The sequence below is a fragment of the Suncus etruscus genome, chromosome 10 (assembly GCF_024139225.1).
Source record: "Suncus etruscus isolate mSunEtr1 chromosome 10, mSunEtr1.pri.cur, whole genome shotgun sequence".
NCBI lineage: Eukaryota > Metazoa > Chordata > Mammalia > Eulipotyphla > Soricidae > Suncus > Suncus etruscus.
In genome coordinates, this window is record NC_064857.1 from 6,940,762 (window position 1) to 6,960,425 (window position 19,664).

The 19,664-nt window shown below is 36.4% G+C and overlaps 1 protein-coding gene across 3 annotated transcripts in view; it reads left to right on the forward strand.

Moving 5' to 3' along the window:
* Nucleotides 1–19,664, forward strand: part of RUNX1T1 (RUNX1 partner transcriptional co-repressor 1) — a 177,147-nt gene that overhangs the window by 133,589 nt on the left and 23,894 nt on the right. For all 3 annotated transcript variants that reach the window (XM_049782120.1, XM_049782119.1, XM_049782121.1), the window contains 2 exons: nt 3,930–4,015; nt 4,705–4,906. In XM_049782120.1, coding sequence (XP_049638077.1) covers nt 3,930–4,015; nt 4,705–4,906 — 288 coding nt within the window. The remainder of the gene's footprint in view (nt 1–3,929; nt 4,016–4,704; nt 4,907–19,664) is intronic.

Sequence of the window (19,664 nt, forward strand, 5' to 3'; positions counted from 1 at the left end):
GCTAATAGTGCTAATCTTTATAAGTACGTGAAACTAACCATCCCTAAAGTCATACGCAATTTAGTATGTACTAATATAAAATGAAATTATAAGGTATGAGTAACAAATGATGGTATTAGGCTTCCACTATGAGAATACAAAATTCGTCATGAAGGTTTAGATTGATATGGTTTTTAAGTGGTTATATAGAGGCATTTTATTTGTCAGAAACCTCTAATAAAATCTTTACAAGTAGCATTAATTTATAACTAAACTTGATTTTACACCTAGTTAAGAACCAGTTAAGAGTAAGCAGTAGTATTAGATTTAGAACTGATTTTCATAAATGGAAATATATTTTAGTTATTCTGTGCTGTTTTTTGTAGTGTACCTCTTCTGGTTTAATCAGTAGTAGTAGACATTGTGTGGCAATGAATATTTGAGTATTGAAATAGAGAAATTACTAACTGTAAAACATTGAGCTTTAAAGATTCACTTCAACTCTCTTTTAAAGTTCAAAAGCTGCAAATAATCTTTTTATTTTTAACCAAGCATTTGGTCTTGATCATATTTTAAATGTGCCATTTTTAGAAAATGCAATGAAGTGTAGTGCTGTTTGGCAAATGCTAGAATCCCCATTAGCCACAGACATCTTAAAGCTCATTAATATTATTGCAGGTAGTAGAGAGAAAAGCATTAATTTAATTGGCTGAATATTGAGTCATAGAAACTAGTGAATCTTCTGTACGTTCTCGGTTCTTAAGAAAGATAATAAAATATCTCCATCTAGAAAGTTGCCGCCACATTCATATCTTCTCTCTCTGGTTGTTTTTTCTGTGATGACTCATTTCTGTGGTGATGCCTTTTCCCTAAAACTTAGCAACAAATACGTCAACAAAAATTACATATTTGCAAACATTTCAGTTTGAAAACAGTCACAACAAACAGCAATAACTAAATATTACTTTTACCCAATGTCTTTTCTGTGATGCAAATTATAAAAAGACATTTGCAATTTTACTTTTTAACCAATAGGTGGCATTGACAATTTTAACTTCTAAAATGTACCTCAGAATACGTTCTAATTGGACAAGAATGGTGCAGAATGTGTTATGACTAGCTTCTTGCTTGGCCTGAGAAAGCACCGATAGAACTATTATTTGTTTCATTACATAGTAAATGTTATTTCTTGGTTAGGTTAGGTGATCATCCATGTGACGATTTTCCTAAATCATTTAGGAAGGGTTTCACATCTCTCCAATTTTACCAACAGTGGGCTTTCTAAGTGCTATAATCAATTAAGGATATCAGACAAAGAGTGTAGGTGCTTTAAGTTCAAACCAGACTAAATTTCATATGAAAAATAGCAGCCTCAAAGAAAAAAATCATAATCATTTATAAGTGAATATATTGTCCTAGCCCACTTGCTATCTTTCCTTTGTAATAAAACAAAAAGTGTTTCATCCACAATGAATGTCTGAAAAGAACAGCACATCCCTATTTTGACTGATCCATCTTTTACCTTCACCTCATAGTGAGATACAGTTAGTTTCTGTTTTGATGGACATCCCAGTTAATTGCTCATTTATTAAAATTGTTGGTTACCTATAAGCATGTATAAGTTTATGATGTTAGGTCTGTCTTTTTCTATTTTGCTTTTGAACCAAAACCTGGTGTTACTTCTGGCTTAAAGGGCTTACTCCTGGCTCTGTACTCAGATATCACTCCTGGGAGTGCTTGGGGGACCATATTGGATGCTGGGGATTGAACTTGGATTGGCTGTTTGCCGAACTATGTACCCTACCCATTGTACAATCTCTTAGAAGCTTAACTGACAAAATAGCATATTAACGGATATGGGCTCCAAATTAACATTACAGTTGAAGAGTTGTCTTGGATTTATAAGATATACCCAAATGTACATGCTATGTCAGACCAAAGAGAGAATACAGAGGGTAAGGGACTTGCCTTGCATGACCTAGGTTTGATGTTAGGTACAATATGATGACATACGTACATGTAATATATGCAGTACATATGTCCCAAGTACTGCAGGAGTGATACCTGACCCAGAAGTAAACCCTGTGCACTGCTAGCTGTGACCTCCCCACACAGAAAATAAAATAGAACAAAAGAAGATGTGCTATGTTGGTAGTTTTTAAAGAGAGAATATATCTGATTTATTTTTTTTTGTAAATTTCATATGAACCTTTTAACTTTCATATTATCTCAGTGACTTTTCTTAGTTTGATTTGGAGCAATGCCCACCTGAACTCAGTTCCTGCTCCTGGGTTTCTGCTGGGGTTACTCTCAGTAGAGCATGGGGACCATCCAATGCAAGTATGGTACCTCTACATTTAAAGTAAGCACTCAGTGCTAGAGAGATAGCACAGCGGTAGGGCATTTGCCTTGCATGTGGTCAACCCAGAAAGGAAGGCGGTTTGATTCCTGGCACCCCCACATGGTCCCCCAACCCTGTTAGGAGAGATTTCTGAGCGCAGAGCCAGGAGTAATCTCTGAGCACTGCCAGGTGTGAACCCCCCTCCAAATCAAAACAAAACAAAACCAACAAACAAAGCATGTACTCAGCCAGTTCATTCATGGCCTTATTTTTCTTTTGGAGATATACATGATAAATTCATACTCACATGTTCTGCTGCTGAAGCGTGGAAACATTTTCAGTGGGATTTCTTTTTTGACATGGTGTAGATTTTTTCTGCTTTTTTTTTAATAATTTATGTAAACACCGTGATTACAAACTTAATTGTAGTTGGGTTTCAGTCATAACAAGAACACCCCCCTTTCACCTTACAGAATGTTACAACCTTCCTATCACCAATGCCCCATCTTTTCGCTCTTCACCCCCACCTGTATTCAAGACAGGCTTTCTATATCCCTCACTCACTGACATTGTTATGATAGTTCTCAGCATAGTTATTTCTTGAACTGCACTCACCACCTTTTGTGATGTGAGTGTGTTTTCTTTTAGAAAAACATACCTCTATGCTCATAAAACAATATATAAGCCATTTTTGGTGTATTGTTTTGGTTCTTTCTTCTTTGTCTTTGGGCCAAACCTTACTCAGGGCTGACTTTTGACTAGAACTCGGGAATTACTCCTGATGGGTTCAGGGGATCATATATGGATACCAGGGATTGATCCCAGTCAGCTGCATGCTTGGCAAGCACCCTACCCAATGCACTTTTGCTCTAGTGCCATTAATTACCTTGATTTATTTATTTGGGGGGGGGTTCTTTTGGGGAGACACACCCATTTGATGCTCAGGGATTACTCCTGCCTAAGGGCTCAGAAATCGCCCCTGGCTTGGGGGGACCATATGGGACGGAGGGGGATTGAACCGTGGTCCTTCCTTGGCTAGTGCTTGCAAGGCAGACACCTTACCTCTAGTGCCGCCTCGCCGGCCCCAATTGCCTTTATTTTTAAGGCAGAAAATTCATACTTTGAAAGTGCTTAATATCTGTTGTGGTTTCTTTATTTTTTTTTCTCCTAGCTCCCCCCCCCTTTTTCTCCCAGCCCCCTGTTGTGGTTTCTTGTCTTTATTAATAGTTCAAACACATTTGTATATTCACTTTAGGACATGTTGTCTGGGTAACTCCTCAGCTCGGTGTCTTCCTGTTTTTTCATGTGCAAAAGAAATCTCTCTAAGGGTTGAAAATAAATGAGCAATTTTATTTGGCGCATTTATAGAAAACATTTCTGACCAAAGAAAGAAAACTATTCTGACTAGATGACCTCTAAAATTCCTTTTAGCCCTAATATTTTCTTATTCTGTGATAGGCCCATTAGGTAATCCTGACTCTGACATGACTCATGTCTCCATTTAAAGTTGAATATCTTTTTAGCAGTTAATTTGCTAAGTGCCTGTATGCATATGGATTGTGTACTGTCTGCTTTTAAGGTCACTCAGCCCTCTTTTCTGCTTCTGTAGGGTTGCATGGCACACGTCAAGAAGAAATGATTGATCACAGATTGACAGACAGAGAATGGGCAGAGGAATGGAAACATCTCGACCATGTAAGACATCAGAATTATTTAGGTCAAAAATGTTTTGAAAATGACCAGAGGGAGATCATGTGATGTATTAAAAGCTTGGAGGGTTTATGTTTGAAAAACTAAAACGATTTCTGTTATTTAGGGAGAGAGAAGGGAGGTTTTCATATCCAACAGCATTTCAGGATCCATGAGCTACAGAGATTGAATTTGGGGCTCCCTCAAGCAGAAAATGCACCCCAGTTATTAGAGCCATCTTTCGCCAACTTCCCCAAAATGAATAAAAATGTTTGAAGTAGAATACAGAGTATGATGTCTCAATTTCTTTCACAGCTAACAAGAGAAATGTTTCCATCACAGAAAAGTCTTTGAAGCCAGCTTTTGTGAGGGGCTAGATATGCTTAGGGGCACAAGCCTAATCCTTTTGTGTGTGAGATCCTGGGCCTCATTCCTGGCCACTTTCCCACCTCCAGTTTTCCCACCCAAAAAACCAAATTATCATTTGGTGTAGGGAGATCTCTCCTGGGTAAAAGTGGAGATTCTTTGGTAGGTGGCTGTACATATGGTCCCTAGATCAACAGTAGGTGTAGACAAAAACCAACCACCCTCCTAAAAATGTCTTTCACTAGCCTCTTAATTGTTTTACTTCTCCCAAGTCTTTACCTTGTGATTGATCATTTTTTTGTCCTTTCCCTCCTGTCTCTCTGTCATAGCTATTAAACTGCATAATGGACATGGTAGAAAAGACACGACGATCTCTCACTGTTCTGAGGCGCTGCCAGGAAGCAGACAGAGAGGAGCTGAATTACTGGATCCGGCGGTACAGTGACGCAGAGGACTTGAAAAAGGGTGGCAGCAGTAGCAGCAGCCACTCCAGGCAGCAGAGTCCTGTCAACCCAGACCCAGTGGCATTAGGTAGTGTTTCTTCCTCTGTGCAGAAACTAGTGTTTCTTCTTCTGTGCACTAGGTAGTGTTTCTCCCTCTGTTTCTATGCTATTGCTGCTGATTCTATTTTCAACTTTCAGATTGGAAATAGACAATGCAGGGAACTTTAGGTCATTCAACATACTATATGTTTTCAAATATGTCTTCTATAACTAATAGGGAGTAGGCAGGTTGATTTAGAAAGAGATGGCCCCCGAACCATACTCTTTCCATTTTTATAGGATTGGGATTATGGTAAAAACTTCATAACTGGACCACACTTTCATATAATGAACTGTATGCTCCTCTATAGAACATTCCAAACCTTCCAGAACAAAAGATTTCTGTACATTTACCAAGCTTGCAGGGGTATTTGCAGGGGCTTCTGGTCACCATTATTAGCACTGAAAGCACAGCCGCATGTTAGCTGATTTTAAATTTTATACCCAGCTCAATGGTAGCCTTGTTTCACAATGCTTCTTCACTTCTTTATTTTTGGTTTTGGGGCCAGACTTGGTAATGCTCAGGGTTTAGTTTGTGGCTCTTTACTCAGGGATGACTCTTGTTGAGCTTTTATGGAATCCTAGGGAATGAACCTGGGCCAGCTAGGTGTAAGGTAAGTGCCCTATCTGTAGTAATATTACTCTAGTCCTTAAGCTGGACAAAACAAAGTATTTATTAGGTTTGCTTAAGGCAAAGAATGAAACTAGGTCTAGATTTGCTTTGCATTAGTACTGGTCAATAACAAAACAACCAAATTAACAAAACAACTTTTCATGTTTCTGTTTATTGGAGCCATTTCTAGTAGTGTTCAGGCTTATTTTTGACTGCACTCAGGGATCAATCTTGTAGAGGTTCAGGGGACCATCTGAGATGCTGACGATTGAACCTGGACTGACCACATACAAGGAAATGCTCTACCCACTATACTGTTGCTCTGGCCCCACACATTTTTTTTAATTTCCTTTCTGTGAATAAAATTTGGTTAATATGACAGCATACTTAAGATAAATAAGGGAAATATTTGTATGCAAATGAAATAAAATTTTGGGAGTAGAAATAATTAATTTAGTCCACACTATTTAGCACTTACTGACTCTGCTTGCTTATTGAATATCTAATATTTATTGTGGATCATGCTAGCATTGTAATATAGGTAATTAGTCCAGGTTTCTTCTCTTGATCTACTTTAATGGAGGAAACAGGCTAGGAGAGAGCTAGTCATGAGATGAGGGCCACTTGAATTTAGTCCCCTAATTTGACAGTGTTTATTATTGTCTTTGGAAAAAGTTCAATGTCAGGAATTGATAGTAAATCAGGCTTGTGTGTTACTTACAGCATATAGGACACTTTTTTGTTTGTTTGTTTTAGGCCACACTCATCAGCACTCAGGAGTTACTTCTGGCTTAAAAAGCATTACTGGCAGGCTCAAGGAACCATAGGAAGTGCCAGGGATTGAACCTGAGTCAGTCACATGCAGGGCAAATGCCCTAACTGCTATTGCTCTGGCCCATATAGAACACTTTCACAGTCAGCAGTGATATAAATGTCTAATGTTCTCAAGGAAGATTTTGGGGGAGCTGTTGGGAGGTATACATCCAGTGGTACTCAGAAGTCAACTCTTGTTTGTTCAGAGGGCAACTTGTGGTGCTGGGGATCAAACTGGAGTTGGCTTTATGTAAGACAAGCACCTTTCTCTTTGTACTTTCTTTCCAGACCTACTGAAAGACAGTTTTCTGCATTGTAAACCCCAAAAGTAAGATTGGTTTTTTAAAAAAAACTTAAGAGTCCATATATAATCCTTTTTTTTTTTTTTTTTTTTTTTTTTGAGTAAGGATTGGGTTACACCTGGCAGTGCTCAGGGACTCTGCACTCAGGAATTATTCCTGGCAGTGCTCAGAGGACCATATGGGATGCTGGGCATTAAACTTGGGTTGTCTGTATTCAAGGCAAATATGCTATCCACTATACTATCGCACTTTTAATGACTTTTTATACTTTTAATGACTTCATAAATTAATGCTTTGAATTAAAATGAATGGTTGCTTTTCAGTTTTTATAGATTATATATGTTATTCAAAGACTCCAAGTATTTGTCTGGAGCATTAAAGCCAAATTATTTTTTGAGAGTTAAATAAGTCTAGTTTCTATGTATGAAGTAATTATATTGACTTCAGAGAGAGTCTTTCAGAAGCACAGATTTAGTACCTAGTGGTTATTTTATTATGTGTTTTATAGTAGATTGTTGAACACGGTACTGAACTCTAAGAGATCAGGTTGTTTGTCTTCATGGCTCTGATGGTTGTTTATTTTAAATATTTTTTAAGATTCTCTGTGTACTACTTTGGGGTGATGTGGTGTACAATGAATTAAAAGATTGGAGAAGGAAAAAAATGTGACTATGTGGGAGGTGAGCATGTTCTGGATTTTTAAGAATATACAGACACCGATATATGTGGTTACCTGGTATGTGTTTCTTTTAGCCCAACTCTCTCAATTCTTTTTGGGGGAGGGATGTATTCTCAATTTTCAGTTCTTATCTAATATAGTCTCAGAACTTTAGAATAATATCATAGACTATATATAGTTCCAAGTATTCCCTGTTACACCTCTATCTTGGACATGATCAGAGAGTTTGGGCACCATCAGATTACACATGTTTTAATTTATTTGGAAACTGAAGAGAGGCTAGTGCAACTTAAAGATTTTCTGTTTTATTAGGTTTTTTTGAGGGTCCCACCCAGTGTTTCTCAGGGCTTTCTTTTTGCTCTGCATTCAGGGACCATTCCTGGTGGTGATTAGGGGACAATAAGGGAGGATCTAGAATTCAACCCAGGTCAGGTATGTGAAAAGCAAGTCCCCCACCTTCTGAATTCTTCTCTGATATCTGCAACTTCCATGTTAAACTCATTTCCATTCTTACGTTGGAAAAATATATAGTCATTTTGAAGGCTTAGTAAGACAATTCAATCAATTCATAACTAATTGAATTTTAGAGGGTTTCTCCAGCTCATAAGTACTATTTTGAATAGCCTTTTAAATTGTTTATATTGAGGGGCTGGAGTAATATTAATGATGGTAAGGTACTTGGCTTTCCTTCAAAAGATCTGGCTTAGGATCCTGTATGGCCCGAGGCACTGCTGGGAGTGATTCCCCTGTACAGAGCCAAGATTCACTCTTGAGCATCCCATTATGGTCTCCAAACAAATAAAAAATTGTGTATACACTGAATCCACAGTGCTATTTCCATCTTTTAAGTAAAAATGTTTGGTGCCATTATTAAAATACCTGTAGAGATATTCTTACCACTGCTCACTTCCTGATTTCTTCCTTCCCTCCTTCCCTTTCTTCCTCCTTTCCTGTTTTATGGGACACACCTGGAAGAAATGCTCAGGACTTGCTCCAAATTCTGTATTCAAGGGTCACTCTTAGTAGTCATCAGGGAAATATTTGGGGTTTTCTGGAAGTCAACCCCAGGTCAAACACATGCAAGGCAAATGCCCAAACATGTATACTGTTCTTCTGCCCTCCCCAGTGCCTACAGAGGCTAATTATTTATTTCAACGTCTTCCTATATTTTTGAGGTAATATTAGTTTTAATATTATAAGTCAGTGCCTTAAAGTACTTCCTAAATGATAGTTTCTACTGAAATACAACTTTTCTACTGTTATTGAATATTTTACAGAAAATATCCCAAGCATACAAATGTTGACAAAAAGAAAGTCAGTGTTTTTAAAAAAATTATATTTTTAACATTTGACTTGCTCTTTATATAGTTCTTGCTACATAGGGCATTTTACTGGAGTGTGTGTTAATACCATCATATTTGAGGATTTGATCATTGAATCACATGTATACTGGCAGGCAGGTTTGTTGGTGTTAATTATTAATATTCTATATGTTTCTTTGGATTTCTGTAGTTTGTTTCTCCTCTATTGTGCTTAGTTACTTTTGCATATTGTTCAGATCACTTTCTTTTTTTTTTATTTTTCCCCTGGCATTTTCTTTACTCTGCTTTCCATTTTTCTTGCTTCAGATATTCTAGTCATTGTGTGTTCATTTTTGTTTCCTTGTTTTCTTTCTCTTTCTCTAGAAATCCTGTGTATCAGTAGATAGTATTAAAAGAAACTCTCTAGGGCCTGGAGAGATAGCACAGCGGCATTTTCCTTGCAATCAGCCGATCCAGGACCCAAGGTGGTTGGTTTGACATTTTAATATAGTCTGAGGCATGTGTTGAAACACAAACACTAGTATGTACTATTCGTATTTGAATGTTGTGGTACGAAAGTATAAAATTTAGAAAATATTTCATATGTATTTTGTTAAATGTTGAGGTCTTTTCAGAAAGTGAAATGTTAGATAAGGTTTTATGTTTGTTTTTGCTAGAATAAAATACTAGTTCTTTAATTATGAGTAGCTCTAACATGAAGAATTGTTGTTGGTTTTTTTTTTTTTTCAGTTAAGTGGCCTGCCCCATGTAGATTAAAAGAGAAATTGCTATTTTAATTTTTTTTCAAACTAACACATTCTGATTGTCATACATTGCATTTTAGAAACGTCATTACACTTCACATCCTTAGAAAAGCTCACATGAAGTTGAAAATCTCAGGTTCTGAGCAGATGGTTTGAATTTGAAGCCCTAGATTTTCTCCTTGCTTTTGGTGCCGTGGCATTTAATTCTCTATGCCTCAGCATCCTCGAAATGGGAATAGTAATAAGTATTTCATAACTCTTTATTAAATTAGTCAATAGGTATAGAAGCAGTAATAGTTGTGTGATGTAAGTAATAGCTATTCCTATTTTAAAATGTAATCCTAAAAAAGATTTTTTAAGTATAAAACATTTTAATTGCTACACTAGTAGTGGTCAGGTCTTACTTTTGACTCTAAGTGTAGGAATTGTTCCTAGTAGGACTCAAGATGCCAAATTATGTACCGGGGATCAAACCTCAGCTGACCATGTATAAAGCCAGTGACCTACACCTTGTCCTATTTTTCTAGTCGCTTTTAATTTTTTAAGTGTTTCTAGCAGCTTTTCTCACCATAATTTCAAATTGGGAAAAGCTCAAATATTCATTAATAGATGAATAAATAAATTTTAATATGCCTATATTATTATATATAATAAAAAAACTACAACAGTATAGTTACATACAGCAAGAGTAAGTTTCTTAAATATGATACTGAATAAAAAAAGCAGACAAAATAGCACCTGTGGTATGTTTGTAGTTGAAGTCTTCAAAAAGGCCAGATCATTTTTTATAGGAATCATAGGAGAGGTTGCCTGGGAAGGCATGAGTGTTGGTTGGTTGGTTGATTTTTGCCTGAGATTGGTTATTTGTTGTTATTGTTGGTGGTGATGGCTTGTATGTGTATGTTGTTAGAGAGTCTGAAAGATGGTGGTTGCAAAAGAATGTTAAAAAAATAGTGGTATATGGATTAATGTTTATTCTTGTCACTCAAGATTATAAAATTATAGTAAATCCTTGGAATGTTTTCACCCTAAAAGTAAAAAGAAGAAAATATGCTTTGGAGACTCTAATTCATGATACAAAATAGTATGGAAACAGATTGTTTCTAGCTTAAGGAACTTACTCTGTTTTGTACTATTGGATTATAAAAACCCCAAACAAGTTACTTAAAGTTTATCTTTATATGAAATTTTATATACTCGTTTTGATGCTTTTAACTCTCAGCAAAGAATTCAAGATTTCACTTATGCACCTATGTGAAGTGCCTACTATAGTAAGAAAGTTTATTATGTTGAACTATATTGGATCTTAACAAGATGGGACAATTAAATATGTGGGTTACCACATCTGGCAGTGCTCAGGGGTGGCTAGTGATAGGAATGCTTTGGGGCCCATGCAGTGGTAGGTAACAAACCTGTCGGGCTTTCAGCATGTAAAGTTTATACTCCATGCCTTTGTGCTCTTTCCTCAACAAACATCTTCTAAAAGTAATAAATTTATTGCTGCTTGCCTCGCTCTTCAAGCCCGTATTCTTCCTTGAACATGTTTCACTTGCTTGTCTTGTTTCTTTTCTAATGATATCCACTATGGATAAACCTGTGCTCTCTCTCAAATAAGTACTTTGTTCTTTCTCTCCCTCACACCTTTCTAAGTAAGTTTCAATAAATTATCAAAAAAAACAAAAAACAAAAAACAAAACAAAACAAATTACCCCCCCCCAACCCCCAAAGAAAGAAAAAGAAAAAGAAGGGATTGTTAATGACAGAAATGGTAATGCAATGGTTGACCTTCTAGGTTGGGTTTGAGCTTCTGAACTCTATAAAGCTGAGATTTATGAATTTATTATCCCCCTCAAAGTAGCATTTATAAACATGAACTTAATCTTTCTTGTGATGGCTTGTGTAATAGATATTATCATGATCACAGCCTCATTGTGCTCACTACAGGATGAAGGCCATACCTAGGTGCTGCCAAGCTTTGAGCCTTGCTGTCCTGGGTCATATGAGGTCACATTGGTTCTCCAAAGGCCATCAGCTCAACCCTTCATGTTTATTGATGGCGGCCCATGCTGTATCTAGTACCCAATGGTCTCCATCTGTCGTAAGTGTAGCACATCTTCATCTTGTTCATACATCATAGATTGCTTTCTGTTCTTTTTACATTTCTTAGAACGTGTCTCCCAGCTTTGACTTGTTCTCTTTCATAGATGTGTCTTCCCAAGGAAAGGCATCCTCCTCCTCTTAGCCATGTTTACATTGCAAAGCTAGATAAACTTAACTTAGAAGGGTTTTTTTTTCCCACTTTTTCATTATTATATAGTTATGCTTCTATATTCAGAGATACTTTTCACATTTTAAATCATCTTCTACAAGCACTTATGATTTTGTTCCTACACTACATTTTTGTAAAACTATCAATTTTATGGCAACTGATATTTTATAGGTAATCAAAATTTAGGAGTTAAAATTAGCTTCTATAGACTCCAAGCCTTATAATAGGTTTGTAGAAATTAGCCAGTGTCCTAAAATAAGAAAGTCCAGGAAGAAAATTGTTTCTTGTATTATTGATCAGTTGCGGAGGTTTTCTTTTTTTAAGACTCAATTTTGCTTCTATAAACATTGCTAGTACTTAATCAGAAGACATAAAATTTATTAGCCATTGGCTTTCTTCAGCTACTGTAGCATTCATTAGTGTATCAAAATAGGTTTCTATGGAATACAACCAATGCTAATGACTTTTTACTGTTTAATCTAAATCTGATGTTTACCTAGGACAAAGTAATTTAAAGCTGGAAAGGAAATTGTAATGTCTTTGTTTATATGTAAGTACATAGTTTTTAAAAAAATCATATTAAACTTCTACTTCTGCTTTGAAAACGTCTTTTAGAATGTAGGACAATGTTTAAGCAGCATGGTGTTTGTTGATTTTTTTTTTTTTTTTTTTTTTTTTTGCTACACTCAGCAGTGCTCATCGGTTTCTCCTGGCTCTGTGCTCAGAAACCGCTCCTGGCTTAGGGGATCATATGGGATGCCAGGGATAAAACCCAGGTCCATCCTGGATCAGGTGCATGTAAGACAAATGCCCCTACCACTGTGGTACCACTCTGGCCCCTTGTTTATTGTTTTTAATTGTTTTGGATTACTATGTCAGGTAGAGTCTATGTGTTTATGAATGTGTCATGGAGAATTTTAGGATAATATTGGCAGATGATAAAATTCTGTACAACTTTTCAGTGTATATTTGAGTGCTCATAATCTATATGGAAAGTTGGGTAAATTATTGAGCCCCTATTTATTGTGAGATTCAGTTTGGGGCTATAAACATAGTTATTGAGGTTTTATGAGTATTCTGAAACTGCCATTTAAAGAGCCTGGAAGATGAGTCAAAGATCTGCAGCACAAGGTTTGCATGTTGAAACCATGTTTTTGATCCATAATATTATGGTTTTCTCAGTACCTCCAAGTACAGTTTAGAAAGTCAAAGGAATCTAGGAAATTTGATGATTTTCCTCCCAAGAGCTCAGTGAATTACTAACTGATATAGTTAAGAGTATATTTCCTAAAGAAATATATTCCGGGAATAAAAATGTACTAGTGATTCTTTCATAAACCAAAGTTCTTAAAGCTTTTAAAACTGTCCTTTTCTTTTAAAATTTTGGACTATACAGATTAAAGTTGAAGTTTGAGGGTTGCTGGGTCATACCTATTTGTGTTCAGGGCTTACTCCTGACTCTGCTCAGAAATTAATCCTGGCTGAATTTAAGACTATAGATAGTGCTGGGGATTGCACAAGGGTCAACCACTTGCAAGAAGTTAAGGTTAAGCACCTTAACCCTTGTGCAATATCTGTGTAACCCTGGACTATATGGATTTAAGTGCTGGGGAGAAAAATGTTCAGGGACTATAAGGAAATAAAAATATATTCTTTCTAAACAGGCAATCTGCTTATTAATAATAACAGTAATGAAGATACTAGAAGCTAATGTAGAGAGTTAGCTGAGAATTTAGATGTTCCCTGGTGGCCATGAAACAGGAAGTACCTAGTTAGTTCTTACAGCACTTTTTAAATGTAGGGCATCATATTGTTCTAACTTCAAAGAGAATTGAATGATGGAGACATGGAGAAATTAATTTGCCCAATGTCACAAGCCTAGCAGGTGGCAGTATAATCTCTCATTTGTGCATACCACTGGTCATATCACCTTACTTCTTCCCCAGGATGACAGTTGGCCATTTAATTTTTTTATGTAGTTTTTTTTAAAAATATAACTATTTTTCATTTTACTTAGCCCAAAAAGTGAAAAAAAGGGAGGTTTGTCTTTTCCTGCTGTCTTCAGCTTTATCAATGTATCTAAAGAATTCTCTAAAGCCAACACCATTTCCTAAAAGATTGTCTTCAGAAGGTTTCTCATGTAAATTTCTTATTTCACTCTGTCATGGGAGTCTATATAACATGATCAAAGTTTATTTCTTCTAGAAATACTTCTAGTGGAAGGTGCTATTATTAAAAATGTATTTTTGTCATTTTATTAAGAAACTGTAATGTATAAAGTTATTCATAGCTGATTTTTAGACATACATTGTTTTGACACCAATTCTACCACTAGGGTCAGTTCATATCCACCAGCGTCCCCAAATTCCCTCCTGTCCCCCACTCCCAACCCCTATGCAAGCTTTCCACTATTAGAGGCCCACTATAAGGTTTGATAGTTATAGTTTGGATCTAAAGTTCTTAATATTATTGACTCTGTAGTTTGGATATATAACTATAGGTGATAGTGGGTTATTATTTTTTTGGCCACACCCAGTGACGTTCAGGGGTTACTCCTAGCTCTGCACTCAGCTCTAACTTGGGGAACCATATGGGACGCTGGGGCATCGAACCTCTATTCATCCTAGGTTAGTGCGCAAGGCAAATGCCCTACCAACTGCATCATCGCTCCAGCCCCTAGGTGATAATGTTTTTTAAGTAAATTTTTATCATAGATACTAAAAAAGTTAGAGAAGACAGTTTCTTAGCTTTATACATGTATGAGAGCCACCACATTCATCCCCAATTCAGTGGTATCACACTGTCTACACTTTTCACTTTTCTTCCTCCTTTCCCTTTGGTAATCACCAAAGTTTTCAATTGCTGAGTGTTTATTTTTTTTATCAGTTTATTTATACCCAGACATGAGTATATGAGTTTTCCACTTTTTGACTAACATTGCTTAGCATATAGACTTCAAGTTCTATTGATGGGTTTGAGTTGGAGTCCAAAAATATGTACACTATGTCTTTATTCAAACTTTAGCGAATATTTAGATTGATTTGTGTTTTTTCTAGTGTGAAAAATGTTTTGAACATCAGGGAACAAATAGCTCTTAAAAGTAATGGTTTATTAAAAGTATATGTCTTGGGGCTGGTGAGGTGGCGCTAGTGATAAGGTGTTTGCCTTGCAAGCGCTAGCCAAGCAAGGACCACGGTTCGATCCTCCAATGTCCCATATGGTCCCCCAGGCCAGGGGCAATTTCTGAGCGCTTAGCCTATTTCTGTTTTTTTTTTTTTTTTTTTTTTTTTTTTGAGCCATACCTGGCAGCACTTGGGTTATTCCCAGCTCTGCATTCAGAAATCACTCCTGGTAGGCTGGGGGGACCACATGGGATGCCAGGGATTAAACTCAGGTCTGCCACATGCATGGTAAACGCTCTGCCTACTTGCTATCACTACAGCTCCCCCCCCCCAAATTTCTATTTTGGGGAGGTGGTGATTTTCCTTGTGTTGGTCTGTTAGCTCCTTTATTAAGCATAATCAATATTTAAGTATTATCCTTTATTTAATATGTAAGAATGGTAATGCTTTATTAATTTCTTTTATATCTAATTCATTGCATCTAGAAATATAATAGATTTTTCTATACTTTTTATCCTTAGACTTTACTGTATTTGTACTTTATAATAGTTATTTAGGCGTAGTTATAATATGTTAATCAAGAACTAATGATTGTTTTATTTCTTTCTAATCTGGTTTTCTTTTATGTCTTGTTATTATCTAATGAGTAGCATTTCAGTACCATATTTGGTAAAGGCGGCAAGAATGGATAGCCTTGTTTTTGATTTTAGAAGAAAGCTTGTTTTTGACCCACAAGTAGCCGGTCACACCCAATAACCCACTTAGGAGTTACTCTTAGCTCTGGGCTCAGAGATCTTTCCTGGCAGACTTGGGGGACTATAGATCAAACCCAGGTCAGTGTCATGCAAAGCAAATGCCCTACTCACTGTGCTACCACTCTGTCCAGCCTTTCTTATTTTTACCATTGACAAATATTAGATATGGGCTTGTCATGTGACTTTTATTATGTTGAGGTATGTCCTATTTCCATATAATTAGGAATAAAATTAGTTATCATAAGTGGTTGATTCTATTCAAATGATTCTTCTACATGATAGGACCTTGTGATATTTGTTTTTCCTTTTGTATGTTGTGTTTTATAATAGATTTTTATAATTTGAGAAGTCTTAAGATCCCCAGATTAACATTCTCTTGGTTATGGTGCCTCTTGAGCTGGATTCAGTTTTGTTTTTTTTTTTTTTTTGGGGGGGGCGTATTTGTGCCCATGTTCATTAGAGATAGTCTGATTTGAATTTTTTTTCATTATTTGATTTTGGGATTAGGATATTTTTGATCTTATAAACTATTATGATCACAGAACCTCACACCCTTCCACTTTAATTCTTTGGAAGAATTTGAGAAAGAGGGTAGTATGTCTTGGAAAGCTTGCTAATTTAATAGTGAAACCATATTTGGTCCTGGGCTTTTTGTTCTTCAGAAGATTTTGAATATTATTTTGATTGCTGCATTTGTGATTGTCTGTTGAAACCATTTCTAATTGAGTTATGGGAGGTTGTATGATTCAAAGAATTTGAGTTTTTTAATGCAGCTTGTCCATGTTGTTTGCATAGAATATGCATAGTAATGTTTTGTAATTTTGCCTCTTTCATTTCTGAATATTCAAATTCGGGTTTTCTCTTTTTTTTAAAAGTGAGCCTAGTTAAGGATGATCATTTCTTTATTCTTTCAAATGAACAACTCTTGGTTTTGTTGATTTATTTTATATTGTCTTCATTTTATTTTTATTTTCTCCCTTTAACTTGTATTTTCATTTCTTTTTTTTTTTTGTTTTTGTTTTTGTTTTTTGTTTTTTGGGCCATACCCGGCGATGCTCAGGGGTTACTCCTGGCTGTCTGCTCAGAAATAGCTCCTGGCAGGCACGGGGGACCATATGGGACACCGGGATTCGAACCAACCACCTTAGGTCCTGGATCAGCTGCTTGCAAGGCAAACTCCGCTGTGCTCTCTCTCTGGGCCCTATTTTCATTTATTTATTTAGTTCTTTAGGTGTTAGATTATATTATTTTAATTGGTGGATGGAGGTGGATTTGGACCATACCCACCAGAGCTCAGGTTTACTCTAGGCAGAGTTTATTTCAGCTTCTGTGCCCAAGGTGCACTCTTGGCAAGGCTTGGTTATCTGTCTGAGGTGCTGGGGATTGAATAGGGTTGGTCATATATGACAATGGCCTAACCCACCATATTGTCTCTCTTCTCAGATCAATTTTGTTTATTGAAGGCCACACCCAGAAGTGCTCAGGACTTACTCCTGGCTCTATGCTCAGGGATTATTCTTGGTGGTATTTGGGGAACCCGATGGGGTGCCAGTGTAGATATCTAGTCTATCATGCTCAAGGTAAGCACCCTACTATCTGTTCTACTTCTGCAACTCCCTTTATCAAAAATAAATAAATAGGGCCCGGAGAGATAGCACAGTGGCGTTTGCCTTGCAAGCAACCTATCCAGGACCAAAGGTGGTTGGTTCAAATCCCAGTGTCCCATATGGTCCCCCGTGCCTGCCAGGAGCTATTTCTGAGCAGACAGCCAGGAGTAACCCCTGAGCACCACCGGGTGTGACCCAAAAACCAAACAAACACAAATAAATAAATAAATAAATAAATAAATAAATAAATAAATAAATAAATAAATAAAACACCTTTTATACCTGCTTGAAGTTTTCTAATTTTGTCAAAAAAAACGTGAAGAAGTAATGTTTTGTCTCCACATATTTGAGGTTCTCCAGTCTTTGTGATCGCATTAACTCCATTGTGATTCAGAATAAAATGCTTGCTATGATTTCAACCTTCACAGATTTACTAAGACATTCTTTATTGTCCCCAAATAGTACTGTCCTTGAGAGTGTTACTTGTTAACCGGAAACATTCACTTCTTTGGGGTTAAAAGTTTTTCCTGTTCCAATGAAGTCCATCTCATCAGTTACTTCATTTAATGCTATTCTTTCCTTGTTAATTCCGTGCCCGGATGATCTGGCCATCACTGTAAGTGGTGTGTTAAGATTCCCTACAAGCACAGTGCCGCTGTCACTGTGTCCCTTGAGGTCTTTAAATAATTGTTTTGATGATTTGGGTGCCCTTGTGCTTGGAGCATGAATATTGATGATTAGTATCTTTTTGACAGATTGTCCCTACGGTCAGTTATATGATATTTATTTTTGTCTCTTATAAGTTGAACATCTATTTGATCAGATATAAGAATAGCACATCCTGCCCTTTTCTCTGCATTATTGGATTGTTTAGGCTTTCACTGAGCCAATGTTTGTGGTTTTATCTGAGGTAAGAGTCTCCTATATACATAATATTGACGGGTTTTTCTTTTTTATCCATCCAGCCATGCTGTGTCTTTTGATTGGCGAGTTCAAACCATTCACATACAGGGTGATTAATGATCTAAAGAGTTTACTGCTTTTCTCCAACAGTCCCTCTTATTTTTCTTGTTTCTGCCTTTTTATTTAGATGGTTTCCCTTACGACTCTCTATTTCATTTTTTTTCCCCAAAGTGTCTCACTCTAGATTTTTGTTTCGTGGTTTCCTGAAGACTATTCCAGTTTATTCATATATAAGGTTTTTTAATTTGTTTGTTGTGGTGGTTTAGATTTGTTTTTGTTTTTTTACTGACAGTAATTTATCTTTTTAGACTTAACAGATTTTGTACAGTTCTTCCCCTATTTTGATGTTCTGATATTACCTCATTTTATTCTGGTTTGTATTTGTTTCTGATTCTGTTTTTCCTTTTTTCTAAACCAAACTCAAAGTTAAATATTCTTTTGCTTTTTCTTTTTCTGGGTAGGATCTTTTCTGCATTTCTTGCAGTGAAGTTTGATAGTATATGGCTGAAGCCAAAAACCCTAGAATCAGCCCCAGAATAAAGCCCCTAACTTTCACAGACCCTTGCTTTTATACATGAGAATCAGGTACCACCCTAGGGTGGGAGCAGAATCAGGTACCACCTAGGGTGGGAGCAGAATGCCAGGTCACACCCGAGGGTAGGGCACAATCACCTATCAGGGTAAGATCAGTAACATAATAATCCCATGGAAATGTTTACATATACAACAGCAGTAAACAAATATTACAAACCTTTTCTTATTTGGGAAACCCATCATTTCTACATCATATTGCACAATTATGTTGCCAAGTAGAATATTGGGGGTAGTTGGTGGCACTCCCAGCAGTGTTCAGGGGTCACTCCTAGCTCTGCACTCAAGAGTCACTCCTGGTAATGCTCAGGGGACCATATGGGATGCTGAGGATTAAAAACTTGCCAAGCCCTACTTGCTGTATTATTATTTGGGCTCCTTGGTAGAATATTCTTGTTTGGAAGATTTTATCTTTAAGAATTGAATTTTATCATTCTACTTTAGCCTCTTGGGTTTCTACTAAAAAGTCTGATAATAGTCTCATTTTTATTTAATTTTTGATCCCACTCTTCCTTCCACTGAATATGATGTTCAAGGATCTACTTCCAACAGCATTAGTAGGAGAAGTGTTGGAAGAAGTATACATGATAGAATCCTCTGGTGTCTGCTAAAAAATGTGTCCTGGGCCCTTTTCATGCAAAACATTAGCTCTTAATTATTTTCTAGGGCTTTTTTAATAATTTAATACTGATGTGTCTTGGTGTGATTCATTTTACATTTCGAGATTTTTGGCTATTTTCTCAGCTTCCTGCATTTATATGGTTAATTTATCTAGAGTTTGGAAGTTTATAGCTATTTTATTGTATTTTTGACTTCACTCTTATCTATCTGGAATTCCCAAATCCTAATATTTCTTAAAGTGTTGCTTCATTTCTCCTGTATTTTTGTCTTTCTTAGCCCCATCTGTATTATTATCACAATGCTATTTTTATTATTATTATTGTCATTATTTTTATTGTTATTTGAGG